The sequence below is a fragment of the Mus caroli genome, unplaced genomic scaffold (genome assembly GCF_978045245.1).
Source record: "Mus caroli unplaced genomic scaffold, Mus_caroli_1 scaffold_18, whole genome shotgun sequence".
Taxonomy (NCBI): domain Eukaryota; kingdom Metazoa; phylum Chordata; class Mammalia; order Rodentia; family Muridae; genus Mus; species Mus caroli.
The window spans coordinates 48551365-48573380 of NW_028227273.1; the positions used below are offsets into that span (position 1 = coordinate 48551365).

General features: G+C 44.9%; 2 protein-coding genes across 4 annotated transcripts in view; one reads left to right on the top strand and one right to left on the bottom strand.

Annotated features, from left to right (window-relative positions):
• Xpo5 (exportin 5) overlaps window positions 1-16737 on the bottom strand; it is a 39939-nt gene extending 23202 nt beyond the window's left edge. Inside the window, exons 1-9 of the mRNA XM_021185944.3 lie at window positions 16477-16737; window positions 14729-14850; window positions 13309-13381; window positions 10809-10946; window positions 10481-10663; window positions 4139-4165; window positions 3599-3784; window positions 2541-2617; window positions 472-571 (exon numbers count right to left, since the gene is read on the bottom strand). Coding sequence (XP_021041603.1) covers window positions 472-571; window positions 2541-2617; window positions 3599-3784; window positions 4139-4165; window positions 10481-10663; window positions 10809-10946; window positions 13309-13381; window positions 14729-14850; window positions 16477-16581 — 1011 coding nt within the window. The 5' untranslated portion in view covers window positions 16582-16737. The remainder of the gene's footprint in view (window positions 1-471; window positions 572-2540; window positions 2618-3598; window positions 3785-4138; window positions 4166-10480; window positions 10664-10808; window positions 10947-13308; window positions 13382-14728; window positions 14851-16476) is intronic.
• Window positions 16738-16864: 127 nt separating this feature from the next.
• Window positions 16865-22016, top strand: part of Polh (DNA polymerase eta) — a 33344-nt gene continuing 28192 nt past the window's right edge. For all 3 annotated transcript variants that reach the window (XM_085832839.1, XM_029471680.2, XM_021186486.3), the window contains exons 1-3: window positions 16865-17104; window positions 19995-20137; window positions 20751-20885. In XM_085832839.1, the coding sequence (XP_085688965.1) occupies window positions 20001-20137; window positions 20751-20885 (272 nt within the window). In that variant the 5' untranslated portion in view covers window positions 16865-17104; window positions 19995-20000. The remainder of the gene's footprint in view (window positions 17105-19994; window positions 20138-20750; window positions 20886-22016) is intronic.

Sequence of the window (22016 nt, forward strand, 5' to 3'; positions counted from 1 at the left end):
CTCAGACACTCCAGAAGAGGGAGTCAGATCTCGTTACGGATGGTTGTGAGTCACCATGTGGTTGCTGGGATTTGAACTCCTGACCTTTGGAAGAGCAGGCAGGTGCTCTTACCCACTGAGCCATCTCACCAGCCCCACACACACTTTTAATCCCAGTTCTTGGGAGACAGTGGCAGGTGGATCTGAGTTTGAGGCCAATCAAGTTACATAGTGAGAGCCAAGACAAGAACTACATAGTGAGATTCTGTGTCAAGGAAGGAAGGAAGGAAGGAAGGAAGGAAGGAAGGAAACCAACAACAACCCACCTATGCACCCATATACATTTTTTTCTTGACGATGACTTAATCTATGGAATCATATGAACAAACCAGCAGAACGATGCCTCCCCAGCTCCCATCAGTGCAGTGCAAAGTGCTAACACAACTGCTACGTGAACAACTCCCCAATGCTCTCCAGAGCACACATGCTCACCAGCAGTGCACATAGCAGATTTCCCAGTGCACATAACACCTGACAAAGTCTCTTCAGGAAGAGGTAGTGTTTTTCTACCAAGCCTCCTCCATCTGCAGTCCTGTTTGAGGAAGAGAACTGTGATTAGGTTGTAGATTCCATCAACAGAAGCAAGGAGGCTTACCACCTATGAGTTCTACTGCCTGTGCCTCACCAATACAATCAAAAACCAAGTACCAGGTCAGCCCAGGCAGCAAAGGCAGATCTTTGTGAGTTCAAGGACAGCCAGGGTTATCAAGAAAAACTGTCTCGGGGCTGGTGAGATGGCTCAGTGGGTAAGAGCACCCGACTGCTCTTCCGAAGGTCCAGAGTTCAAATCCCAGCAACCACATGGTGGCTCACAACCATCCGCAACGAGATCTGGCGCCCTCTTCTGGAGTGTCTGAAGACAGCTACAGTGTACTTACATATAATAAATAAATCTTAAAAAAAAAAAAAAAAAAAGAAAAACTGTCTCAAGCAAACAAACAAAAAACTCACCAAGCCAGGCATGTAGGGTTTGCTTTTAACCCCAGCAGATGGGAGCCTAGCTTGATCTACATAACTAGTTCCAGGTCACCAGGGATACAAAATGAGACTCTGTTTCAAATTCCTAGGACCCACAGGGTGTTTGGAGAAAACTCGTTCCCTCAAGTTGTCCTCTGACCAAACACATGCTATGATGTGTCCATGTGTCTACTTTAGTGCAAATACAAAGATATAATCAAAAAATATAATTAAATGTAATTAAAAATATTTTGGTCCTACATGGTGGTGCACACTTTTAACCCTAGCAGAGGCAGGCATTTCTCAGGATTTGTGGCTATCCTGGTCTATGTATTGAGTTCTAGGCTAGGGCTATATAGTGCAACCCTGTCTCAAAAACAAAAACACCCAGGCAGTAAGTAGTGGCACACACCTTTAATAAGACAAAATAAAAACTGTCTCACTTTCCTAAAATACTGAGTTTAGATCTAAAATTCACCAGAATCCAATAGCTCTTCTAAACAAAACAAAAATGAAAACAAAAAACCCTAAATTTTAATTTTTTTGGTGGTGCAAAAAAAGTGGTCTGAGACAAGTAAGATTATTCTCACTAACAACCATGAGTAACAGTAACAGTTTATGTGAAATGCAGATGCAGTAGTTGAGACCTGGAGGCAGGAGAGAATGAGAAGACATGGGACTCAGGAGATACCAGAGACCAGAAGGGCACAGACAACAGTGTGGCACCGCGTGCAGTGCCTCTCTGCTCTGTTGGGCATAAAACATCACCAAGACACAATGAACCCATTTTTGAATCATGCTTATTTTTCTGTCCTGACATTATCATTGTAGATGTTTTTAAGATAGGGGCTCCTGGGGCTGGAGAGATGGCTCAGCAGTTAAGAGCATTGACTGCTCTTCCAGAGGTCCTGAGTTCAATTCCCAGCAATCACATGGTGGCTCATGGTCATCTACAATAGGATCTGATGCCATCTTCTGATGTGTCTGAAGAGAGTGATAGCGCACTCACATACATAAAGTAAATGTTTAAAAAAGATATATATATATTCTCAATAAAAATTAATTAAAGAAATAAAAGCATCCTGCAGGAATAGGTAAGCTGATCAGAGGCAGTGTTTTCTCAGCGTGTATGAAGCTTGCCATCCAATCCTTTGCACCAAATAAACAGAAACAGCCACGGAAACGCACAGCTAGGGGAGGGAGAGCACCAATAGTCGGTCCTGGTGCCAGGACCTGAATCTGGATCTTGAACACCTCTGTAAGAGCTGGGTGTGTGTCTGTAACCCTAGTTCACGGGGTGGAAACAGGCAGATTCTAGAACTTACTGGCCAGCTAGTCTAGCCAATCTTCAGTAAGAGGATAGCTCAAATCAACAAGGTGCATAGCAATAGAGAAACCACACATACACACACCAACTTCTACACACACACACACACACACACTATAGAATGGACAACAGACAAACAAACAAAAACAAACCAAAGCAAAACCCAAAGCCCACCCAAAGCCCACACCATCCTTCCCGAGAGGCAGACTAGACTCACTGTGCGGCCGAGAGAATATAGTGCATGGCGACATCTCCAAACAGAACCATCAAGCGCTTCCGGTCCTCCAGCTTGCCCTGGACCCAACGTCAGGAAAACAGGGTCATCCAAGAAAACCAACAGAAAACCCTCATGGTCCTATTATCTTCTATACCTCTGTACTGGCTATTTTTGTGTCAACTTGACACAGCTGGAGTTATCACAGAGAAAGGAGCTTCAGTTGGGGAAATGCCTCCATGAGATCCAGCTGTAAGGTATTTTCTCAATTAGTGATCAAGGGGGAAAGGCTCCTTGTGGGTGGTGCCATCTCTGGGCTGGGAGTCTTGGTTCTATAAGAGAGCAGGCTGAGCAATCCAGGAGAAGCAAACCAGTAAAGAACATCCCTCCATGGCCTCTGCATCAGCTCCTGCTTTCTGACCTGCTTGAGTTCCAGTCCTGACTTCCTTTGGTGATGAACAGCAGTATGGAAGTGTAAGCCGAATAAACCCTTTCCTTCCCAACTTGCTTCTTGGTCATGATGTTTGTGCAGGAATAGAAACCCTGATTAAGACAACCTCTAACTGACACTCTAGAGAGTTTTAAACTTTAATCATACTTTAGTATAAAATGGCAAGAAGCATGGCTAATCCAAGTGCCAGTGCAGTAAGCCTAGCACCCTTCTATATACGATGCTAACTTTTGTCTAAAGGGGTTGGAAGCAGTAAGCTGTGCTCAAGGATAAAACCATAAATTTTAATCCCAATGAAACACACAGCTGAAGGGGAACACCAGGGACAGGCGGGTTTAATGTACAGCAGTTTGAATGAGAACCTACTCCACCCGCTCAGGTGCCTGAGCAAGTGGTCCCCAGTTGGTGGCGCTACTTGGGGAAGGTGTGGAATCTTTAAGAGGTGCAGTTTTAATGTACAAAGTATCAAGTATGTGGGTGGGAGGCCTCTTCTAGCTTCTCCTCCTCCTCTCAGCTTCCTGCTCCTGTCAGCACACCTGCTGCCAGGACAGGCTGGCATCCATTTCCCTCCACAGGCACTTGTGGGCACTAATGCGCAGTGCTTACTCACTTTTCTGCTGACTGCAATGAGCAGACACTCGGCGGCTCCCAACTGCAGCTCCTGCTCATTGAGAAGCAGGCACAGAGTCTCCACGAGTTTACAGTTCTCGGCAGTAATATGGTTCAAAGATACCCAATCAATGTAGCCTGCTAGAGTGTTCAGGGCCGCCACGCTTACTCGACAGTTGGCTTGAGCCTGTGTGAAATCACTGTTGATTATCAGGTACTGACAACTAAGGCTTCATGTAAACCAATAGCTTCAAGTTCTAAAATCAAGGTAATTAGTCAACAAAACTATTTTTCTGTAATAGCTACTGACAGGGAGCTTACATTTTTTTCATGAGATGCAACCATCTCTTAGCATGCTGAGCCCTGGCGAGTGAGACCATACCGGCAAGGACGGCCACTCTTTCAAGAATTCCTTTCCATCATCCTCCCCTCTCCCAGAAGAGAAGGAACAGAAAAAACCCCACCCAAGTCGGAGGCCGTGAGCCCACGTCTCCATACCCGAGCATTTAAGAAGTTCCCTTCAGTTCCACAGTGTGCTTACCTCTGCCTCCTGAGACGCATCTGTCTTCTGGAAGAAAAGAACAAAGAACCCAAGGTTATACAGAGTGAAAGACCAGGCAGTAACTTCCTGCCCTCTAAGAAAGGACCTGGTTTGTTTTCAGATAAGATCTTTGCTATATAGCTCCACTGTGCCTGGAACTCCTACTACTTACCTACCCCAGGCTAGCCTCAACCTGTTAGGATCTCCTGCCTTAGCCTCTCAAGGGCTGAGACAAGTGTGAGCAACTTTTTTTTTTTTTTTTTTTTTGGTTTTTTTTCGAGACAGGGTTTCTCTGTGTAGCCCTGGCTGTCCTGGCACTCACTTTGTAGACCAGGCTGGCCTCGAACTCAGAAATCCGCCTGCCTCTGCCTCCCGAGTGCTGGGACTAAAGGCGTGCGCCACCACGCCCGGCTGTGAGCAACTTTTAACATTGGCAAACAAGAGACTGACTGAGGGAGGACCAGGTTAAAGAACCAAAACTCATGAATAAAATGTTGCCATCTGTGTACAATTACAGTAAACCATGCATTCCAAATTAGTAAATGTCCAAACAAAATAATGGCTACTTTACATAAATATGTAAAAATAAGTTGATTTTTATCCAAAGCATCAAGTTCTAGGCCAGCTAGGTGACATACCGAGACTCTGTTTCAAATATCTAAAACCCGTGACGACAAAGGAGAAATAACACAAGGGGCATGCATGGCTTCTGCAGTAGCTGAGAGCAATTATCATTAGTCATCAAGGACCTGAGTGACAACAGCTGGGCCTACCACTCACCTTCCATCCAAACCGTCTGCCACGACCCCTGAGCACTGCAGGCCAGGGGTGGGACCCAGTGAGCAAGCCCAGTCACTTATTTACCTGTGTTCACAATTTAATACTCCCCCTAACACAGACTGCGAGGGGACATGAAGAAACTACTACGAGGAGCCCAGAAAGTCACAATACCAGCTCCAGGTGGGTGGGGTGTAGCTATAATCTGGGGGCAGTAGGGTGAAGAGTTTAACATCAACCCTGGGCTACACGAGCTCTTGTATCACAACTGCAATGGAACCTGCACACTAAAGGGGTGTGTCCTCGTCCTACACAGAAGCGAGAAATGGGACACAAGGCACAGGGAGGGACCTTCATGTGTTTATTTCTGACTTATGTTCAGGCCATCAGGAAGCTGAGCTGTTCTGGCACACACTCCACTGAGTGCAGCTAACATGCTGAAACCCATGACAACAGTAAGGACGGCTGCTAACGAGGAGAGCTCACTGGAAGCAGAGCAAACAGAAACTGTTTTAAGGAAAAGTGAAAAAGCCCCCAAGAGGATGAGGGCTACAAGGGAATGATACCCAGAAAAATAATTTCTTCTTGTTTTTTGAGATAGGGTCTAGATAGCTCTAGTTGGCCAGGAACGCACTCTGTAGACCAAGCTGGCTTCAAACTCTGCCTGCTTGTGCCTCCCGAGTGCTGGGACTAAGGGCATATACCACCACACTCACCTGAGAAGATCATTTTCTAAGGTCTACTAACTTATTGGTGTGTGTGTTCTAATGTAACTAATGCGGACATCAATGGACAAGCCGAGAAAGTTTAGCTGTCCCATCTACCAAGGGGTCTCAAGGTCAGCCTCAGTTGTCAGGTGTGTCAGCAAGGACCCTTACCACTCAGCTACTTTGCTGGCCTAGGAAAGAATTCTCATCATATACTGTTGTAAACCTCTTCATATACTTTAATGTACAAAGTGTGCCTTGCCTGGTGTTAAATAACTGTTCTATGTTTGAAACTACTTTTGAGGCAGGGTAGGTCTCACACAAGGGCCTTAAACTCTATCTAGCTGAAGAGAACCTTATATCCTGATTTTTAAAATTAAAAAATAATTTTTTTTTTTTTGCCATGACCACCTAAATGCCACACCTGTCATTTGAAAATGTTAAGAGTAGCTGGGCATGATGGCTCATTCACTTAATCCCAGAACTCAGAAGGCAGAGATGGGGTGGATCTCTGTGAGTTCAAGGCCAGCCTGGTCTACATAGTGGGTTCCAGGACAGACAGAGTTATATAGTAAGACCCTGTCTCAAAAAACCAAATCACCACCACCACCACCAGCACCACCACCACGAGGGGTAGGGCGCACGGGGAAAACACGGGAGATGGTTCAGAGATGTGCCTTTTTGCTATATAAGCACAAGGACCTGAGTTAGGACCTCCAGCACACACATACACTCTTGTGTGGTGTCTGTAACCCCAGTACTGAGCGATGGACACAGGTGGATCCCCAGAGCTTCCGAGAGAGCTAGGCTATCAAGCTATCAGAAACAGTCTGACACACAGTAAGGCAGAGAGCAATAGAAGACACATGACGCTGATCTGTGGCCTCTACACCACTCATACATGCATGTGTATCTGCACACACGTGTCTGTACCATCTACCTATACAAGCATTTACCACATGCATCATACAAAAAAAGAAGTTTAAAAACGTCTTTTAGTTTAGGCAAACGCCCCCAGCTACACAATGAATTTGAGGCCAGTCTGGGATTTATTAGACTGTCTTAAAACAAGAATCAGTATTTGTACTTAAAAGATTGAAAGAAAAGAATCCTATTTTTCTTTAGGAAATGTAATCCCTAGGAGAAAGTGAACAATTTTTACATATGGAGGACTCATCTGTACCTTCTATAAGACGGGTTAGTTTCTTTTTCTCTTCTTTTCTTTTTTGGGGGGGTGGAGGGGGTGGGGTTCCAAGGTAGGGTTTCTCTGTGTAGCCCTGGCTGTCCTGGAACTCACTCTGTAGACCAGGCTGGTCTCCAACTCAGAAATCCGCCTGCTTCTGCCTCCCAGGTGCTAGGATTAAAGGCGTGGGCCACCACTGCCCGGCTGGGTTAGTTTCTTTAAGGAGACAGAAGCAGGTCTGACATATTAAATTAGGACTCAAGATAACTCTTCCTGAAACAAATATACTTTTAGAGTCTAATAATAGACTAGTGATGTTTCTCAATACATACAATTTTTTTCCTCCAGAGACAAGGTCTCACTGTGATGGTTTGTATATGCTTGGCCCAAGGAATGGCACTATTAGAAGGTGTGGCCCTGTTGGAGTGGGTGTGGCCTTATAGGTATGGGATGTAAGACCTCATCCTACCAGCCTAGAATTCAGTCTTCCACTAGCAGACTTCAGATGAAGATGTAGAACTCTCAGCTCTGCCTGCACCATGCCTGCCTGGATGCTGCCCTGCTCCCACCTTGATGATAATGGACTGAACCTCTAAACCTCTAAGTCAGCCCAACTAAATGTCCTTTATAAGACTTGTCTTGGTCATGGTGTCTGTTCACAGCAGTAAAACCCTAAGTAAGACATTCAAATAGCCAAGGATGACTTTGAACTTAAAATCTAGCTGCCTTGGATGTAGCATCCTGTCCAAATTGAGATGGATCAGTAGGTAAAGGCCCTGCTGCTAAGCCTGACTCCCTGAATTTGATGGCCAGAGCCCACGCAGTGGGAGGAGAGAACTAACTCCCATAATCGTCCTGTGCCCTCCATGTGTGTGCCATGGCACGAGTGTCCCACCTCATGAAATAGTTTCTGAAAACAAAGTGGAAGAACATTAAAGACTCATTATCAGGGCTGGAGAGACGGCTCAGCAGTTCAGAGCACTGGCTGCTCTTCCTGGGGGCCTGGTCCATTGCCAGCAACCACAAGGTAGTTCATACTTATTTGTAAATCCAGTTCCAAGACTTCTGACAGCTTTACACAGACACCAATGAAACATAAAATAAAAATAAGTTACATATTAAAAGAATACTATGGTTGGCTGGTTTCCATTTTTTGTGTTCTAGGGAATTAAATGTGATTCTTCTGCTCTAGGCCACCCTAGTAACTGGACCTACGGCCTTGTGCTGCCATACCTGCCTCACTTGATACTTGGAGGAAACTCAGGCTTCTTGCATTTTAGGCAGATACTCTACTAACTGAGCTACATTCACGTGTACCTTGAGATGGTCTAATTCACAGACTGGCCTAGACTCTCCTGCTTCAGCCTCCTTACAGGAATGCATTACAACAAGCACACACAGGCTTTTAATGCAGTACCTTTTTTCCTTTCCTTTTTTTTTTTCTTTTTGTAAAAAGTAGTAATTTTAAACATACGGGTATTTTGCCTGCATGTGTGTGTCTGGATACCACAAGCATGTCTAGTTCCTTCAGAGGCCAGAAGGCATCATCAGATCCCCTGGGACTGAAGTTATAGGTGGTATGGGCCACCATGTAGACAGGTACTGGACCTTGAACACAGGTCCTCTAGAAAAGCAGTCAATGCTCTTAACCAATGAACCATCTCTCTGGTTCCATTTTTACTGCTTTCTCTTGAAAAAATATTGGAAAGGCATTCTGAAAAAAGATGAGTGTGAATTCTACTTCAACTATTTATTGGAGACAGGATTTCTACTCTACTCTCTGAAGCTTTAGAGGACAAACACTCTGATTTTGGGATTGCTTTGAGGATTGAACAACATCACACACACACACACACACACACACACACACACACACACACGCACACAAGTACATACACAGTGTATTTAGTTATTAACTAATCCTAGTTGCTTATGGGACCTTTTGGCTATCATTTATTTTAGTATCTAGACCTTTTAAAATAGAAGGGGAAAAAGAAAGAAAGCATTTTACTTCTACTCTTTTACTTTTTTGAATAATTCTTTGAGGGGTTCTGATTATAGGATCATTTGCAGCACCCTTTAGGATTAACTTTCTCCCCCCAACCTCTTTCCTTTGCTCTTTTTTTTTTTTGAGACAAGGTTTCTCTCTTCAGCAGCCCTGACTGTCTGGAGCATGCTTCATAGACCAGTCCAGCCTCAAACTCAGAGACCTACTTGCCTCTGCCTCCCGAGTACTGAGATTAAAGGCATGCAACCACTACACCACATTAAAATTTTCCTTGTAAAATATTTTTATTTTCATTCATGTGAAGGTGCCTGTGTGAATACACACCATCTATTTATTGGCAGTGGAGGCCAAAAGAGATCAGGTCCCTGGAAATGGAGTTAGTCAGGAACTGCCCTGTGGGTGCCGGGCAGCACCACAGGTCCTCAGCTCTCTACTGAGGAGCCATCTCAAGCTCCAGGATTAACTTTCAAATGCCTTCTGAAAAATGGCTTCTAAAATATGATAAACATGGGAAAGGCAGCACTGTTGAAAATCCCTCTAAGAACAGAACACCATGCATTGCATAGTGATGACTAATAGACACTGTAATGAACCCAGTGCAAAAGGAACAGGACCACGGGAATAGTGATTTATCAGGACCTAACCTATCAAAAATCTACAAGGTTCCGCTTGTTGTTGTGAATTAATATGTACGGAGATTTTGCTGGCATGTATATCTGTGTACCAAGCGTGTGTCTAGTTCTTAAGGCCAGAAGAGGGAGGGTATCAAAGCCAGAGCCTCTGGGAATCGATTTACAGATGGCTGTGAGATACCATGTGGGTGCTAGGAATCAAACTCAGGTATTTGGTAAGAGCAGGCCGTGCTCTCAGCTACAGGGCTACCTCTGCCTAGACTTTTAACTGACAGTTTTAGGCTTCTGTTAGTTTTTAAAAATGAAGTCTCACTGTGTACCCCTAGTTAACTTGAATCTCATTAGTATACCAGGCTGGCCTGGAACTCAGGAGATGAGCCTGCCTCTGCCTTTCTATGCTGGGAATAAGGGAGTGTTCCACCATACCTGGCTTTTTTTTTTTTTTTTGGTTTTTCGAGACAGGGTTTCTCTGTATAGCCCTGGTTGTCCTGGAACTCACTTTGTAGACCAGGCTGGCCTCGAGCTCAGAAATCCGCCTGCCTCTGCCTCCCGAGTGCTGGGATTAAAGGCGTGGGCCACCATGCCCAGCCCATACCTGGCTTTTATGCTGTTTTAAAAGAATGTTCTTATTTTGGGAGGAATTTACATGGAAATTCACTGACCTAAATATCTGAGAAAACAGGTTTATTAGTTTTTCTCCTATTATTTCCTGTAAATTTTGCTCTTAAGATGGTCTTTTCTTTTGCTAAACCAGGTACCCTAATTTCTCCCTGAAAAGGTATTTTCATAAAAGCAAAATAATAAACAACGTCCCCTCAAACAAAACACATTGAGATCAAAGACAGGACATCTGCTGTACCCAGTGGTCTGTCATCCCAGCTTCTCAAGAGGAATGATCACAAGTCCATGCCTGCTTGGACACTGAGCAGGGTCAGCTTAGAGACAGACGTTCACTCAGCGAGCTGAAGGGTTAGCGTCCCTGCAGGGCTCAGTGGGGACAGGGAAGACGGGATGGTGCAGGGCAGGAAGTCATACCATTTGTTGGTACTTGTTTACATTTTCCTGAAGCGTACTGAGTAGAAAATTCAAGATTCTTTCCATGTTCTGCGTCAATGTTTGCTGAATATCCCGTCTTCTTTGAGTGGGGAGCGTCTGAAAGGTCACTACATCCTCGGCCAGTCGTAAAAGGATGAACATCACCAACTCCCTCTGCGTTTCCTAGGCCAATAGAAAGAGGCTACTTACACAAGAGCATCTGACCGGGTACGCATGCCAGCGATGACCTGCCACGGATAAAGCCACGGGCACGACCACCAACCACACCCTCCAGGAGCTCTAACATAAGCACACATGTCCTCCATACCCCTTGCCTGGAGAGAGTATCCAACTCCATGAGCATGTCAGGCCAGTGCTGTGGCCACTCCCGTTTGATCATCTCTACCACAATCCTAGACAGAACATCTTTAATGTGGTTCTCCTCCTCCAAAATCCTCAGTGTTCCCTGAAAAAGAATGAGATTGTGAAGACTGTAAGACTGGATTTCTAGGCATGAAGTGTGCTATAAAGACACAGAGGTTGGAACTTGGACTGTATGTAGTCCAGTTGGCACAATATTTGCTGGGGGCCAGGGTCTGAACCCCAGTAGGACATAAGCTGAGTGTGGTGGGACATACCTATAATCCCACAAAGAGGAAGTGGAGCTAGGGTGTCAGAAGATCAAGTTCTCCTCTGAGCAGTGAGATGGCTCAGCAGGTTCCAAGGGCTTGCTGTGTAAGCCTGGTGACCTGCGCTCAACTCCTGGAACCCACGGTGGAAGGAGAGGCGGACTTCTGAAAGGTGCCTCTAACCTTCAGTGACGTCCTGTATTATATGTCTGTCTGTACATAGCAAGTTTGAGGCCAGCCTGAACTACATGAAACCCTCCCTCAAAAAAAAAGGGGTGAGGGTGTGTGTGTGCCCGTGTAGAGGAGATGGCTCAGTGAGTAAAGGTACTGGGGTCCAAGGCTGACAACCTCAGTTCCATCCCCAGGACCCAAATGGTTAGTTAGGGAGAGTATCGATTGCCTCAAGGTGTCCTCTGATCTCACAATATATGCCAAGCCCTTACCACACCCAATCCTCTACATAAACAGAAGCACAACACTTGATCATCAAGCCTCTTTTGAACCTAAACCTGTTCTCCATGTCTGTGTCACCTGGCCTGCATTCTCAATGGTCACTGTTCCCACAGCTAATAAATAGCTGTCACAGAGCCAGGAAAACATCGCTGCTCTCATTCACAAACTAAAGAGACTTTCAGGGCACTCAGAGTGCTACAGTCCCAGGAGCTCCAACAGTAAAAGAGAACATATACTAGCACTGTCTTCCAAGAATTTAAACATTAAAATTGATGAGTAACCAATTAATCTCCTTTGGCTAGTAAATTGCAAGTCTTAGCTAGCTAGCTAACCTGCTCCATAAGTTGGCAAAGCATCTTGTTCCCATTAAAAGTAACACAAGTCCAGACTGCTAGTGCCTGCCTGAAATCCCTGCACCCAGCAGTATCAGAAATTCTCGTTTACTTCCAGCTACACAGCAAGACTGAAGCTACACTGTGCTTCATTCAACCTTACCTCAAACAGCAGCCTCACCAAACATTCAGGAATCTCCTTTCATGCTCTTTGTTATGAAAGAAAAGACAAGGCAAGGCACGGCGGTTGATGCCTGCAATCCCAGCACTCAGGAGACTGAGGCAGGAGGTCTGCTTTCAAGTCGAGGATAGACAGCGCACAGAATAAAGTCTGGCCTGGCATGGTGGAGCACACCTTGAATCTCGGAAGGATGATAGTTTGAGACCATCCAGACTACACAGTGAGCCAGTTGAGGTTTGGTCTATTGCTATTTATTTATTGTGATGCTAAATACTGGCTGACAAGGTCTGGTTGTCCCCAGGAGCGAGGAAATCCTCACGTATACCAAGTGATGCTATCTAACCTTGCTCCTTAATTAAAAACCATTGGTTAAATAAAGATGCCTACAGCCTATAGCTGGGAAAGAGAGGTAGGCAGTTTGGTTCCTGGACTATGGGTCTGAGACAGAGACCATGAAGGAAGACAGAAGAAGGTAGAGAGAGGAGAAGATTCCATAGGGTGGGTAAATCATGAAAACACGGCCACGAGGGCTGGCCAACTGGAGTAAGAACAGTTCAGATGGAACATGGCAAGTTATAACGTGGGGTTATTGATAGGGAAGAAGAATAGCTAATAGCTTATAGGGTAGATATCTGCCCAGCTCTAGTGCTTTAAAGGCTTATTATAAATATAAGTTCTGTGTCTTTTATCTGGGAACTGAATGGTCAAAGGTAGGGTGGAAACCCCCAATTACTATTAATTATTACTACAACATGAGACTGTCTTTAAAGAAGTAAAAATGCCATCAATTTATAGCACGTTTGAAGTCTTATTAAAGGTTGAAACAAATACATTCTATATGATTTTCGCCACGTGTATCACAGCAGTTCAGCTTAAATATAAGGAAAAAAGATACAAAGTGAATGGTGTTACGATCATCTAATTTACGTCTAAGAATCTCATGTAGTTTTAGGCAGGGTCTCTCCATGTAGCCTTTATTATCTTGGTGCTCACTTATGTAGATCAGTCTGGCCTCAAACTCATCAGCATCTGCCCGCCTCTGCCTCCCTGGTGCTGGGATAAAGGTGTGAGCTACCACATCTGGCTGTAGTTAAGGATCTTCTTCATTCACCTGCTGAGCATCTTTAATCTCCTCTGGTCTCTCTTACTGTCACCTGGTCTGACCTATGTGCAAGTCATGGCTTTTTACACCACTATATAGGAACACAAGTCCCCCAGTAACCCTTTACTCACATTTGCGATCAGATCCATGACACTGTTCTTCAGATAGACCTTCTCCAATCGGGACATGCTGTTCCATCGAAACCTGACCACCAGAGCAGAAAACCAACAGAGCCATGTCACAAGTCTTCTCTTCACAAGAGAGTATCACTGTTTCCTGTTTTACATTATGGTACAGGCTTCATTAAGAAATTATACTTTGACGCCGGGCGTGGTGGCGCACGCCTTTAATCCCAGCACTCGGGAGGCAGAGGCAGGCGGATTTCTGAGTTCAAGGCCAGCCTGGTCTACAAAGTGAGTGCCAGGACAGCCAGGGCTACACAGAGAGAAACCCTGTCTCGAAAAACCAAAAAAAAAAAAAACAAAAAAACAAAAAACCAAGAAATTATACTTTGGGCCGGGCGTGGTGGCACACGCCTTTAGTCCCAGCACTCAGGAGGCAGAGGCAGGCGCATTTCTGAGTTCCGGGCCAGCCTGGTCTATAAAGTGAGTTCCAGGACAGCCAGGACCACACAGAGAAACCCTGTCTCGAAAAACAAACAAACAAACAAACAAACCTTTAAAAAGAGGAAATTATACTTCCGAGGATGGAGAGATGTCTGAGTGGTTATGAGGACCTGAGTTTGGTTCCCAGCACCCATGTTGGGCAGCACAGAAACACCTATAATCTCCAGGACCTTTGTATCTGCACTCACAAGCATATACCCACACAAGTACACATTCATGAAATATCATAAAACCTTAAAGATTCCTGGTGCCAGGAAGATGGCTCCGTGGTTAGGAGCACCTGCTGCTTTTGCAGAGGTCCCGAGTTTGGCTGTTAATTACATCTGCGACTCCAGCCTCTGTAGGCACCAAGTCCATACATGATGCGCATATACATACATATACATATATATATATATATATACATGTACATATGTGCCTATGTGTGTATACATATATATATATATACACACACACACATATATAGTGTATTACTTAGCATTTATATGGGATTTATGTCACAAATTAGCATTTCTCCATCTAGCCATCTACAATAATATACAATTGCTTTTCAAAAACAAACCAAAAAGTTTTTCTGTTTCTTTTTAAAATTTGGCTCTTGAGACAAAGTTTCACTTTGTAGCCCACTACATAGAACTATGTAGCCTAAGAGGGCTTGAACTTATGGCAATCTTCCTGCTTCAGTTCCTCAGTGCTAAGCATTATAAACGTGACCCACCATGCCTGGCTTGTTGAGTACTTAGTATGTGTAACACACTTTATAGATGACTTAACTGAAGAAAGACTCAACATCCTGAGTTCTGGCCACATGTTAGTGATCATCCTGTTCATTTCTAGTCACTGGGGAAAGCACCTGTGTGGTCATGAAAGGGTTAACGAGCTGCTCTTCTAGAGGCTCCAATGGTGGTACCTAAGACTTCCTTACTTGACAACATGCTCCAGGATCTGAAGGCCAAAATGTCTGACGATGGCAATTTGTGTTTTTTCAGCCAACTTCAAGCCACATGGAACACAGATAGGGCATTTTTCTTTAAACTCTTCACAAAACTGAAAGAAGAAACATTAATATTTCCATGGGGAGGCATGAGAGAACAGAGACTAGAAATCCTAAGAAAAGTCCAACCTTAGCTGATTTTGTGTGGTACTGGGAACTGAACTGTTCACATGCAAGGCTAGCACGGCCACACTATATTCTCAGCTTTCTTGCTTTGGTGTGTGTGTGTGCAGTGTTTTCACACATATGTTCATGGATGATAGAGCTGCACATTCGAGTGGAAGGCAGAAGCTGAAGTTGAATGTCTTTCTCTCTGCTGTTTTGAGAACCCAGAGCTTAGGATTTGCCTAGACGGGCTGGTGAGTCCACTCAGGGATTTTATCAGTCTCTTCCTCCCCTCCACCTGGATTCCAGTCCTCAGCCATAAACAGGCACCAAGCGCTTCACCCTCTATGCCATCTCCCAGGGCTCTTCTGTTTACTTTGTCTGAGCGAGGAGGTCTTACTAAGTCACTCAGATAGCTGCTTAGCTTTGTATATCCCCTGCCTCAGTCTTCCCAGTGGCAGGAGTTACCTGCTGTCCTTTTAGCTGTATTTTTAAGATGCCAAAATCTAGATTAGTAATACTGACACTCTCCATTTAGATATTAGTCATGTTAATACTAAAAATAAACTGGATCTAAGAGAGTACAAAAAAAAAAAATGCTAGAGATATACCCATACAAGTAGAATGTCAACCCCTAGAATTAGCTTTCAAAACTACGGGTGCCAGGAAGAGTCAGTGAACAAGCAAATCTATGTATCACCTGAGTTTAGGTCACAGGCCTATTCGGGATCACTCTGGTGCTCTATTTCTTTGCCTATGTAAAATTCTTCACAATCAAAGACAAAGCAAACAGAGTTGTTTGATTCCAAATCCTGTGCCACATACATCTATATGTTGGCGCTCACTCTAATAGAGACGAAGCTCTGTTGAAGGTATTAGCGTTCCCAAATAGCAAAAGCTGAACTAGACCCTGGGGCAGAGAGCACCCGGGATGCAAGAGAATTACTTCCAGGAAACCAAAGTGCCCCGGTGTAAATGCAAAGCTGGTGGTAAAGCTCGTCTTCGCGCAAAAACAGCCGAAGACTATCTCACAGCTATAAACGAGGAAGGAACGTTTACAAATCAGCCCAGAGATGGCCAAAACTCGAAAGAGATAGAGGTATGTAAGGATGTAAGAAAATGGACACACGGGGATCTAGAATCAGCACAAGTCTGGAGTGATCAGCAGGGAAGAATGAAGGTGGCACTGGGGCAGGAATTTGCACGTGCGCTCCCCGAACGCCAGGGAATGTGGGGTTTGCCCCGGCCTCAGAGCCGGCACAGCCTGCGGTGGTAGAGACCGCGGTGTGATCTAGAGTGAAGAGAAGTGAGGAGTGGGCAAAAGAGCCACTGAGACATGGAGAGGAGATGTGCAACAGTTAGGGTCCCTTGCGTGTGATGCAAAGGCAAGCGCGCAGGCAAGAAAAGACTCAAGTGGGAGGAGGTGAGGGCCGCGACCAGAAGCCACCCTCCCCACGGGGAGTGGGAAGATCAAAGGCCGCAGAGGCAGGAGACAAACTGAGTTTGGAGAGGCCGTGAGGGAAGCCTGGGATAGGGGTCTCGGGGCAGGCCCAGGCCGCCAGGACCCCAGCTACCTTGAGGGCTTCCAGCCGGTAGCGCTGGGTAGAGCTGGGGTCCATCATGACCGTCACCGCTTTCACTAGCTCCTCGCACAGCGCGTTCACTTGCTCCATCTCCATGGCTAGAGCCGGGAACCCCACCGGCGTCCCGGGAGCACGAGGTTACGTACGGTTCCCCTGGCGGGACTACACGTTGATACCGGGCCGCGGCGGGCTGGGGGTGGGGAAACGGGAGGGAGGAGCGTGAGTCCCAGAAGTTGGAGCTGGGAAGAACCTAGCGCTGCGCATGCGCCGGAGCCGCCACGGCGCATGCGCGCGCGGAAGTGGCGGCTCCGGGTGACGGCCACTCCTGGCGGGGCGGGGCTGGGGACGGAAGTTCCGCGGTGCGCAGGCGCGTCAACCGTCCCTCGCGGCGCGCGCGGTGCTGAACTCCAAATTTCCTCTGGGCTTGCTGTGGGGCGTAAACCTGCAGGCTGTCAGGGCTGTTGGCTCGGCGGGAGCCTAGGGCTACCTACTCGGATCTGTGTCATCAGATTACACTCACTTGCTCCTGGGAAGGCGACGACATCATCTAGACGCTATCATTGGACTCCGCCCGGAGCCCGCAGCTTCGCTCTTGGCAGTTTTGACAGGTGTCGCCTTGGTAAGGACATTAAAACGCGGCTCGGGATTGCTACATCGGATGGCTTTTGAAGCCGTGGCTGTCGCTTTTAACTTGGGGGTGACTGGGCCGAAATGAAAAGCATGCTTACTGAGAGAGAAGGCCCTAAGAGTGTCTCTAAGGAGAGTTTTCTTGTAGAAAGAGTTTTTCTTGTAATTTTTAAACCTTCCTCATCACTGGTCCATATTTTCTCGTGCGTGTTACTACACGACCGACCCCCAAACGTGCTTTTGTACAGAATGGGATGAACTGAGATGTTGGAAAACGCATCCCAACTATACCTCTGAGAGGCTGAGGCAGGAGGATTGCTTCCAGTTTGAGGCCAGACTGAGCTGCTACGTGAGACCCTGCCTCACGAAACAAAACTCATCCCAAATTTACGTAGTCTTTTCCGTTTTGGCATTGTGTAGACTTTTTGCCAATACATAAAAGTATGAAAGGAACACATAAAAGACTTAAAGACTGTATTATCTCTTATCCTGCATATGTTTTAGGAGGTGTTTTTCCACTTAGTAAATTGTTGCCTTAAATCACAGCTTGGCTTCCAGTTTTACCTCTGATATTTATTTTGAATATGGTACTTATCCTGTATTGATCGCGACAATACATTTGCCACCTTCTGGCTTTATCTGTTCCAGTACTACAGAAAAGCCACGCCAGAGCACAAGGACGCCTGACTTCAGTGTAAAAGGTTTCTAAACGTACGATCATTTTGTTTTAGGTGAGGGGTGAGATTTGTAAGGTGTTAATGCTTTGAACATTCAGTACCTTCTTAATTATTTTCTTTCATGTTGCGGCTTTGTAGCAGTAGTTGCTTGGCACTGTTTTCAATGTGATTGTTCATTTGAAAAATAACTGTTTAAAGTTACAGTTGGGTGCTAGCTCACTCATCTGTATAACCTGTTTCTTGTATTTAAATCACGAATTTCCTGTGTTTCTGTAAAAAGTATTATTTGTGATAGGTCATTGGTATGCAAAGCTACTGCACATTGGAATTGTCTTGAGAGCCTTTAAGACTGTCCGTGTCATCTCTGCGTTTGGTGGGAGGAGCAAGCAGCTCCGGGCTCATCCTTGGCTACAGAGCAAGTTTTGAGGCCGATTTGGACTACATGGCATTCAGAACCATTCTTGAAAAGAAAAAAGAAATTGCACAAATAGAAAATCACTAAACATCAGAAAGTAGTCCTCGCAGGCCGGATCTATTCATAGTTGCATAGTTATTGAAAATTTGCAGAGAAACTGGGTGTTTCCATAGTGTTAGATTATCTTCTTCATTTATGTGTGTCTGTGATTTCTTCCTACTTTCCATGTAACCCAGTCTGGCCTTGAATTTCAACCCTTTTTGTCTTAGCCTCTTGAGTGCTAGAACTTAAGATCTGTGCCACCGTGCTCCATAGCCAAATGTTTCTAAAAAGTATTTCAAGATTTGAAATTTGCTTTTTATGGTGGCACACACCTTTAGCCCCAGTACTCAGGAGGCAGTTTGGACTTCTGTGAGTTTGAAGCCAGCTTGGTCTACAGAGTGAGTTACAGGGTAGCTAGAGCTACTCAGGGAGACCCTGTCTCACCGACACCCCCAACTCTTCATGAATACTATGATATTACATATATTTATTATCTTTCCAAATTCACAGAAGATTGATTCCAGGATGCCCTTCCTGGCATATGACCAATTTATGCCATTGCATACATAGACATGCACACAGAGACACTTGCTAAGGTTCAAAGTTGTGCTCTTGAGAATGCTAGGAAAGAGCTCTAACGTTGAGCGACACTCCCCAAATACTCCAAATTGTAACACCTGGGACCGTGTGAATAGATAACGTATCTTTTAGAGAAAGATGGGAAGTGTCCAGGTGCATTCATTGCATGTTTTTATCCTGAATATTTTCACTCTGAGGTTGATTGATACAGAACATTTTCTTCTCTTTTCCCTAAATCTATGTTTGAGATCTGCCAATCAACTAGAATACTCTTTGGTCCTCTCCCCGTAGTGATGTACATTGTGGGTGTTTTGTTCTCTGGTTTTAATTTTCATTTCTCCATGATGGATGATGCTAAGTCCATTGTTAGGCACTGTGGTAGTTTGGGTGAAAACAGCCCCCCTAGGCTTATATGTCTGAATGCTTGGTCCTTAGTAGAACGGTTTGGAAGGAATGAGAAGAATGGCTTTGTTGGAAGAGCTGTGTCACTGGAGGTGGTTTTTAGGTTTCAGAAGCCCACCCCAAGCCTGGTTTGTTCTCTCTGCCTTTGGATCAAGATATAAAGTTCTCAATGACTGCTCCAGTGCCATGCCTGTCTTCCTGCCATGATGACCATGGACTAACCCTCTAGAACTGTAAACAAGCTCCCAGTTAAAGGCTTTCTGCTGCCTTGGTCATGATGTCCCGTCACAGCAACAAAGTAACAGCTAAGTCAGGCAGCTTTTGGCTATATGTGTATCTTTTAGGAATGTCTTTTTCTTAGAATGAGTAGCTAGATGTGATGGTGCATGCTTGTAATCCCACCACTTGGGAGGTAGAGTCAGGAGGACCAAGTAGCCTTGAGCCGAGCAGAACTATATTTAAAGCTTTAAATAGTCTATCACCTTCATAAAGTTATACTAGCTTATTCTCATGTCAACAGTAGATGAAAATATCCTTCATTCTTATTAGTTTTCACATTCCTATTGTTGTGGCTCATCAATTAGAATGTAAATATATGGTAGTTACTGTTTTGAGACAGAGTCTTACTATGTAAAACTGAAAGAGCTGCCTGCCTCTGCCTTCTGAGTACTGAAATCAAAGATGTGCACTACCACATCTGGGAGAAATATAATGGGGGTGTTTTGTGTTTTAGATTATGTATCTTTCTGTTTATAAATGTCTTCCAGAAATAAATGGCTCCTGGGCAGAATCGAGTGGTTGCTCTTGTAGACATGGACTGCTTTTTTGTACAAGTGGAACAGCGGCAAAATCCTCATTTGAGGAATAAACCTTGTGCAGTCATACAGTACAAATCATGGAAAGGTGGTGGGTATGTATCATGATAGAGTCATGACTGGTTTGTGTACGTGTGTGTGCCTGCATGGGCAAGTCGGAGGTAATATTGAGGGTCTTCTTTCTCAGTTGCTCTTCACTCTGTTTTAGAGTCTATCACTGAACCTGAAGCTCACTGATTCAGTGAGGCTGTTGGGCCAGCAAGCTCCCTTCCCAGACCTAGGATTAAAGACATATTCCCAGCTTTTCCTGTAGGTCCTGGGAAGCCACACTCAAGTCTGCTTGTTTGCACTGCAGGTGCTTTACTGGTTAAGCCATCTTTCCAGCCCGCCCCCATAGTATTTTTAAGTATTTTTATGTGTATGAGTATTTTGTCCACATGTTTGTACCACCTGCATACAGTACCCACAGAGGCCAAAGGAGGGTGTCAGATCCCCTGGGGCTGGAGTTACAGACAGTTGTAGCCACCCAGGTAAAAAGAGCAACCAGTGCCCTTAACCCTGGGCTCCATTAGTGTCTTAATCTATGGAAAGTCAGTAGTTGTGTTGTAGGTCTTGTTTTTGAGATTTTTGAACCGCTGTGTCTGGGATTGAATAATGGCATCATGTAACATTTTTGGTTTTGTTTCTTTTTCTCCCCTCTAACTTTAGAATTATTGCAGTGAGCTATGAAGCCCGTGCATTTGGCGTCACTAGAAACATGTGGGCGGATGACGCTAAGAAGTTATGTCCAGATCTTCTCCTGGCACAAGTTCGTGAGTCCCGTGGAAAAGCTAACCTCACCAAGTAAGCAAAAGCATTGTAAACGAACATAGAGGAGTCAGAAAGTGTTTCCTGGGATGGAGTGTGGCTCAGTGGGAGAGTGATTGCCTAGCATCCATGAGCTCCTGGGTTTAATACCAAGGAACACACTTTAAAAATTGTGATAGGGATACTTGTTACTGCTAGCCTGCTGCTCCTTGCTCAATAAACTGCTGTTTAAACTAATATAAAAGCATTCTGTCAGCATCTGGTGTCTGAGTTAAATATTTCATGTGCACTTCAGTAGTAACAGTTTCATTATTGCTTTTAATAGTTCTTGCCTCTATGGGACCATTTATCATCTTCCTTATTTAAAATATCAATTATTGGGGCTGGAGAGATGGCTCAGCGATTAAGAGGTCCTGAGTTCAATTCTCAGCAACCACATGGTGGCTCATAACCATCTGAAATGGGATCTTGATGCCTTCTGTCATGCAGGCATACATACAGATAGAGCACTCATACATAAACTAAATAATTCTTTTTTTTAAAAAATCAATTATTATGGGAAGATGAAAGATAGCCCAATGGTTAAGAACAGATACTGCTCTTGTAGAGGACTTGAGGTTCCCAGATCCACACTGGGCAGTTCACAGTTGCCTATAACCCCAGCAACAGAGGGATTGGAGGCCTCTGGCTTCTGAGAGCACTTCCAGTCAGGTGCACATATTATACCCCCTCCCCTCGCATAATTTTTTTAAAAAAACATATTTTGTTTGTTTGTTTCAAGACAGGATTTCTCCGTGTAGCCCTGGCTATCCTGGAACTAGCTCTGTAGACCTCAGAATTCTCTCAGATGCTCTCGAATTCAGAGTTTCAACTGCCTCTGCCTCCCGAGTGCTAGAATTGAATTTAAATCTGTTATGACTGGGTTGGGGTGGTGGCCCAGCAGTGTTCCTACCTGGATCTGATATGGTGGAAAGAGAGAAGCAACTCCTGCACGTTAGCTTCTGACACACAAGCAAAGGCGCATAGACACGTGATAAATTGATTGGATTTTAGGTAGCTGGGTGGGTAAGGAGGTAGGTAGATAGAACAGTTATCATTAAAACTTTATACTGAGCCAGTGAGATGGCTCAGTGGGTAGAGGTGGTGGAAGGAGAGAACCAACTCCCA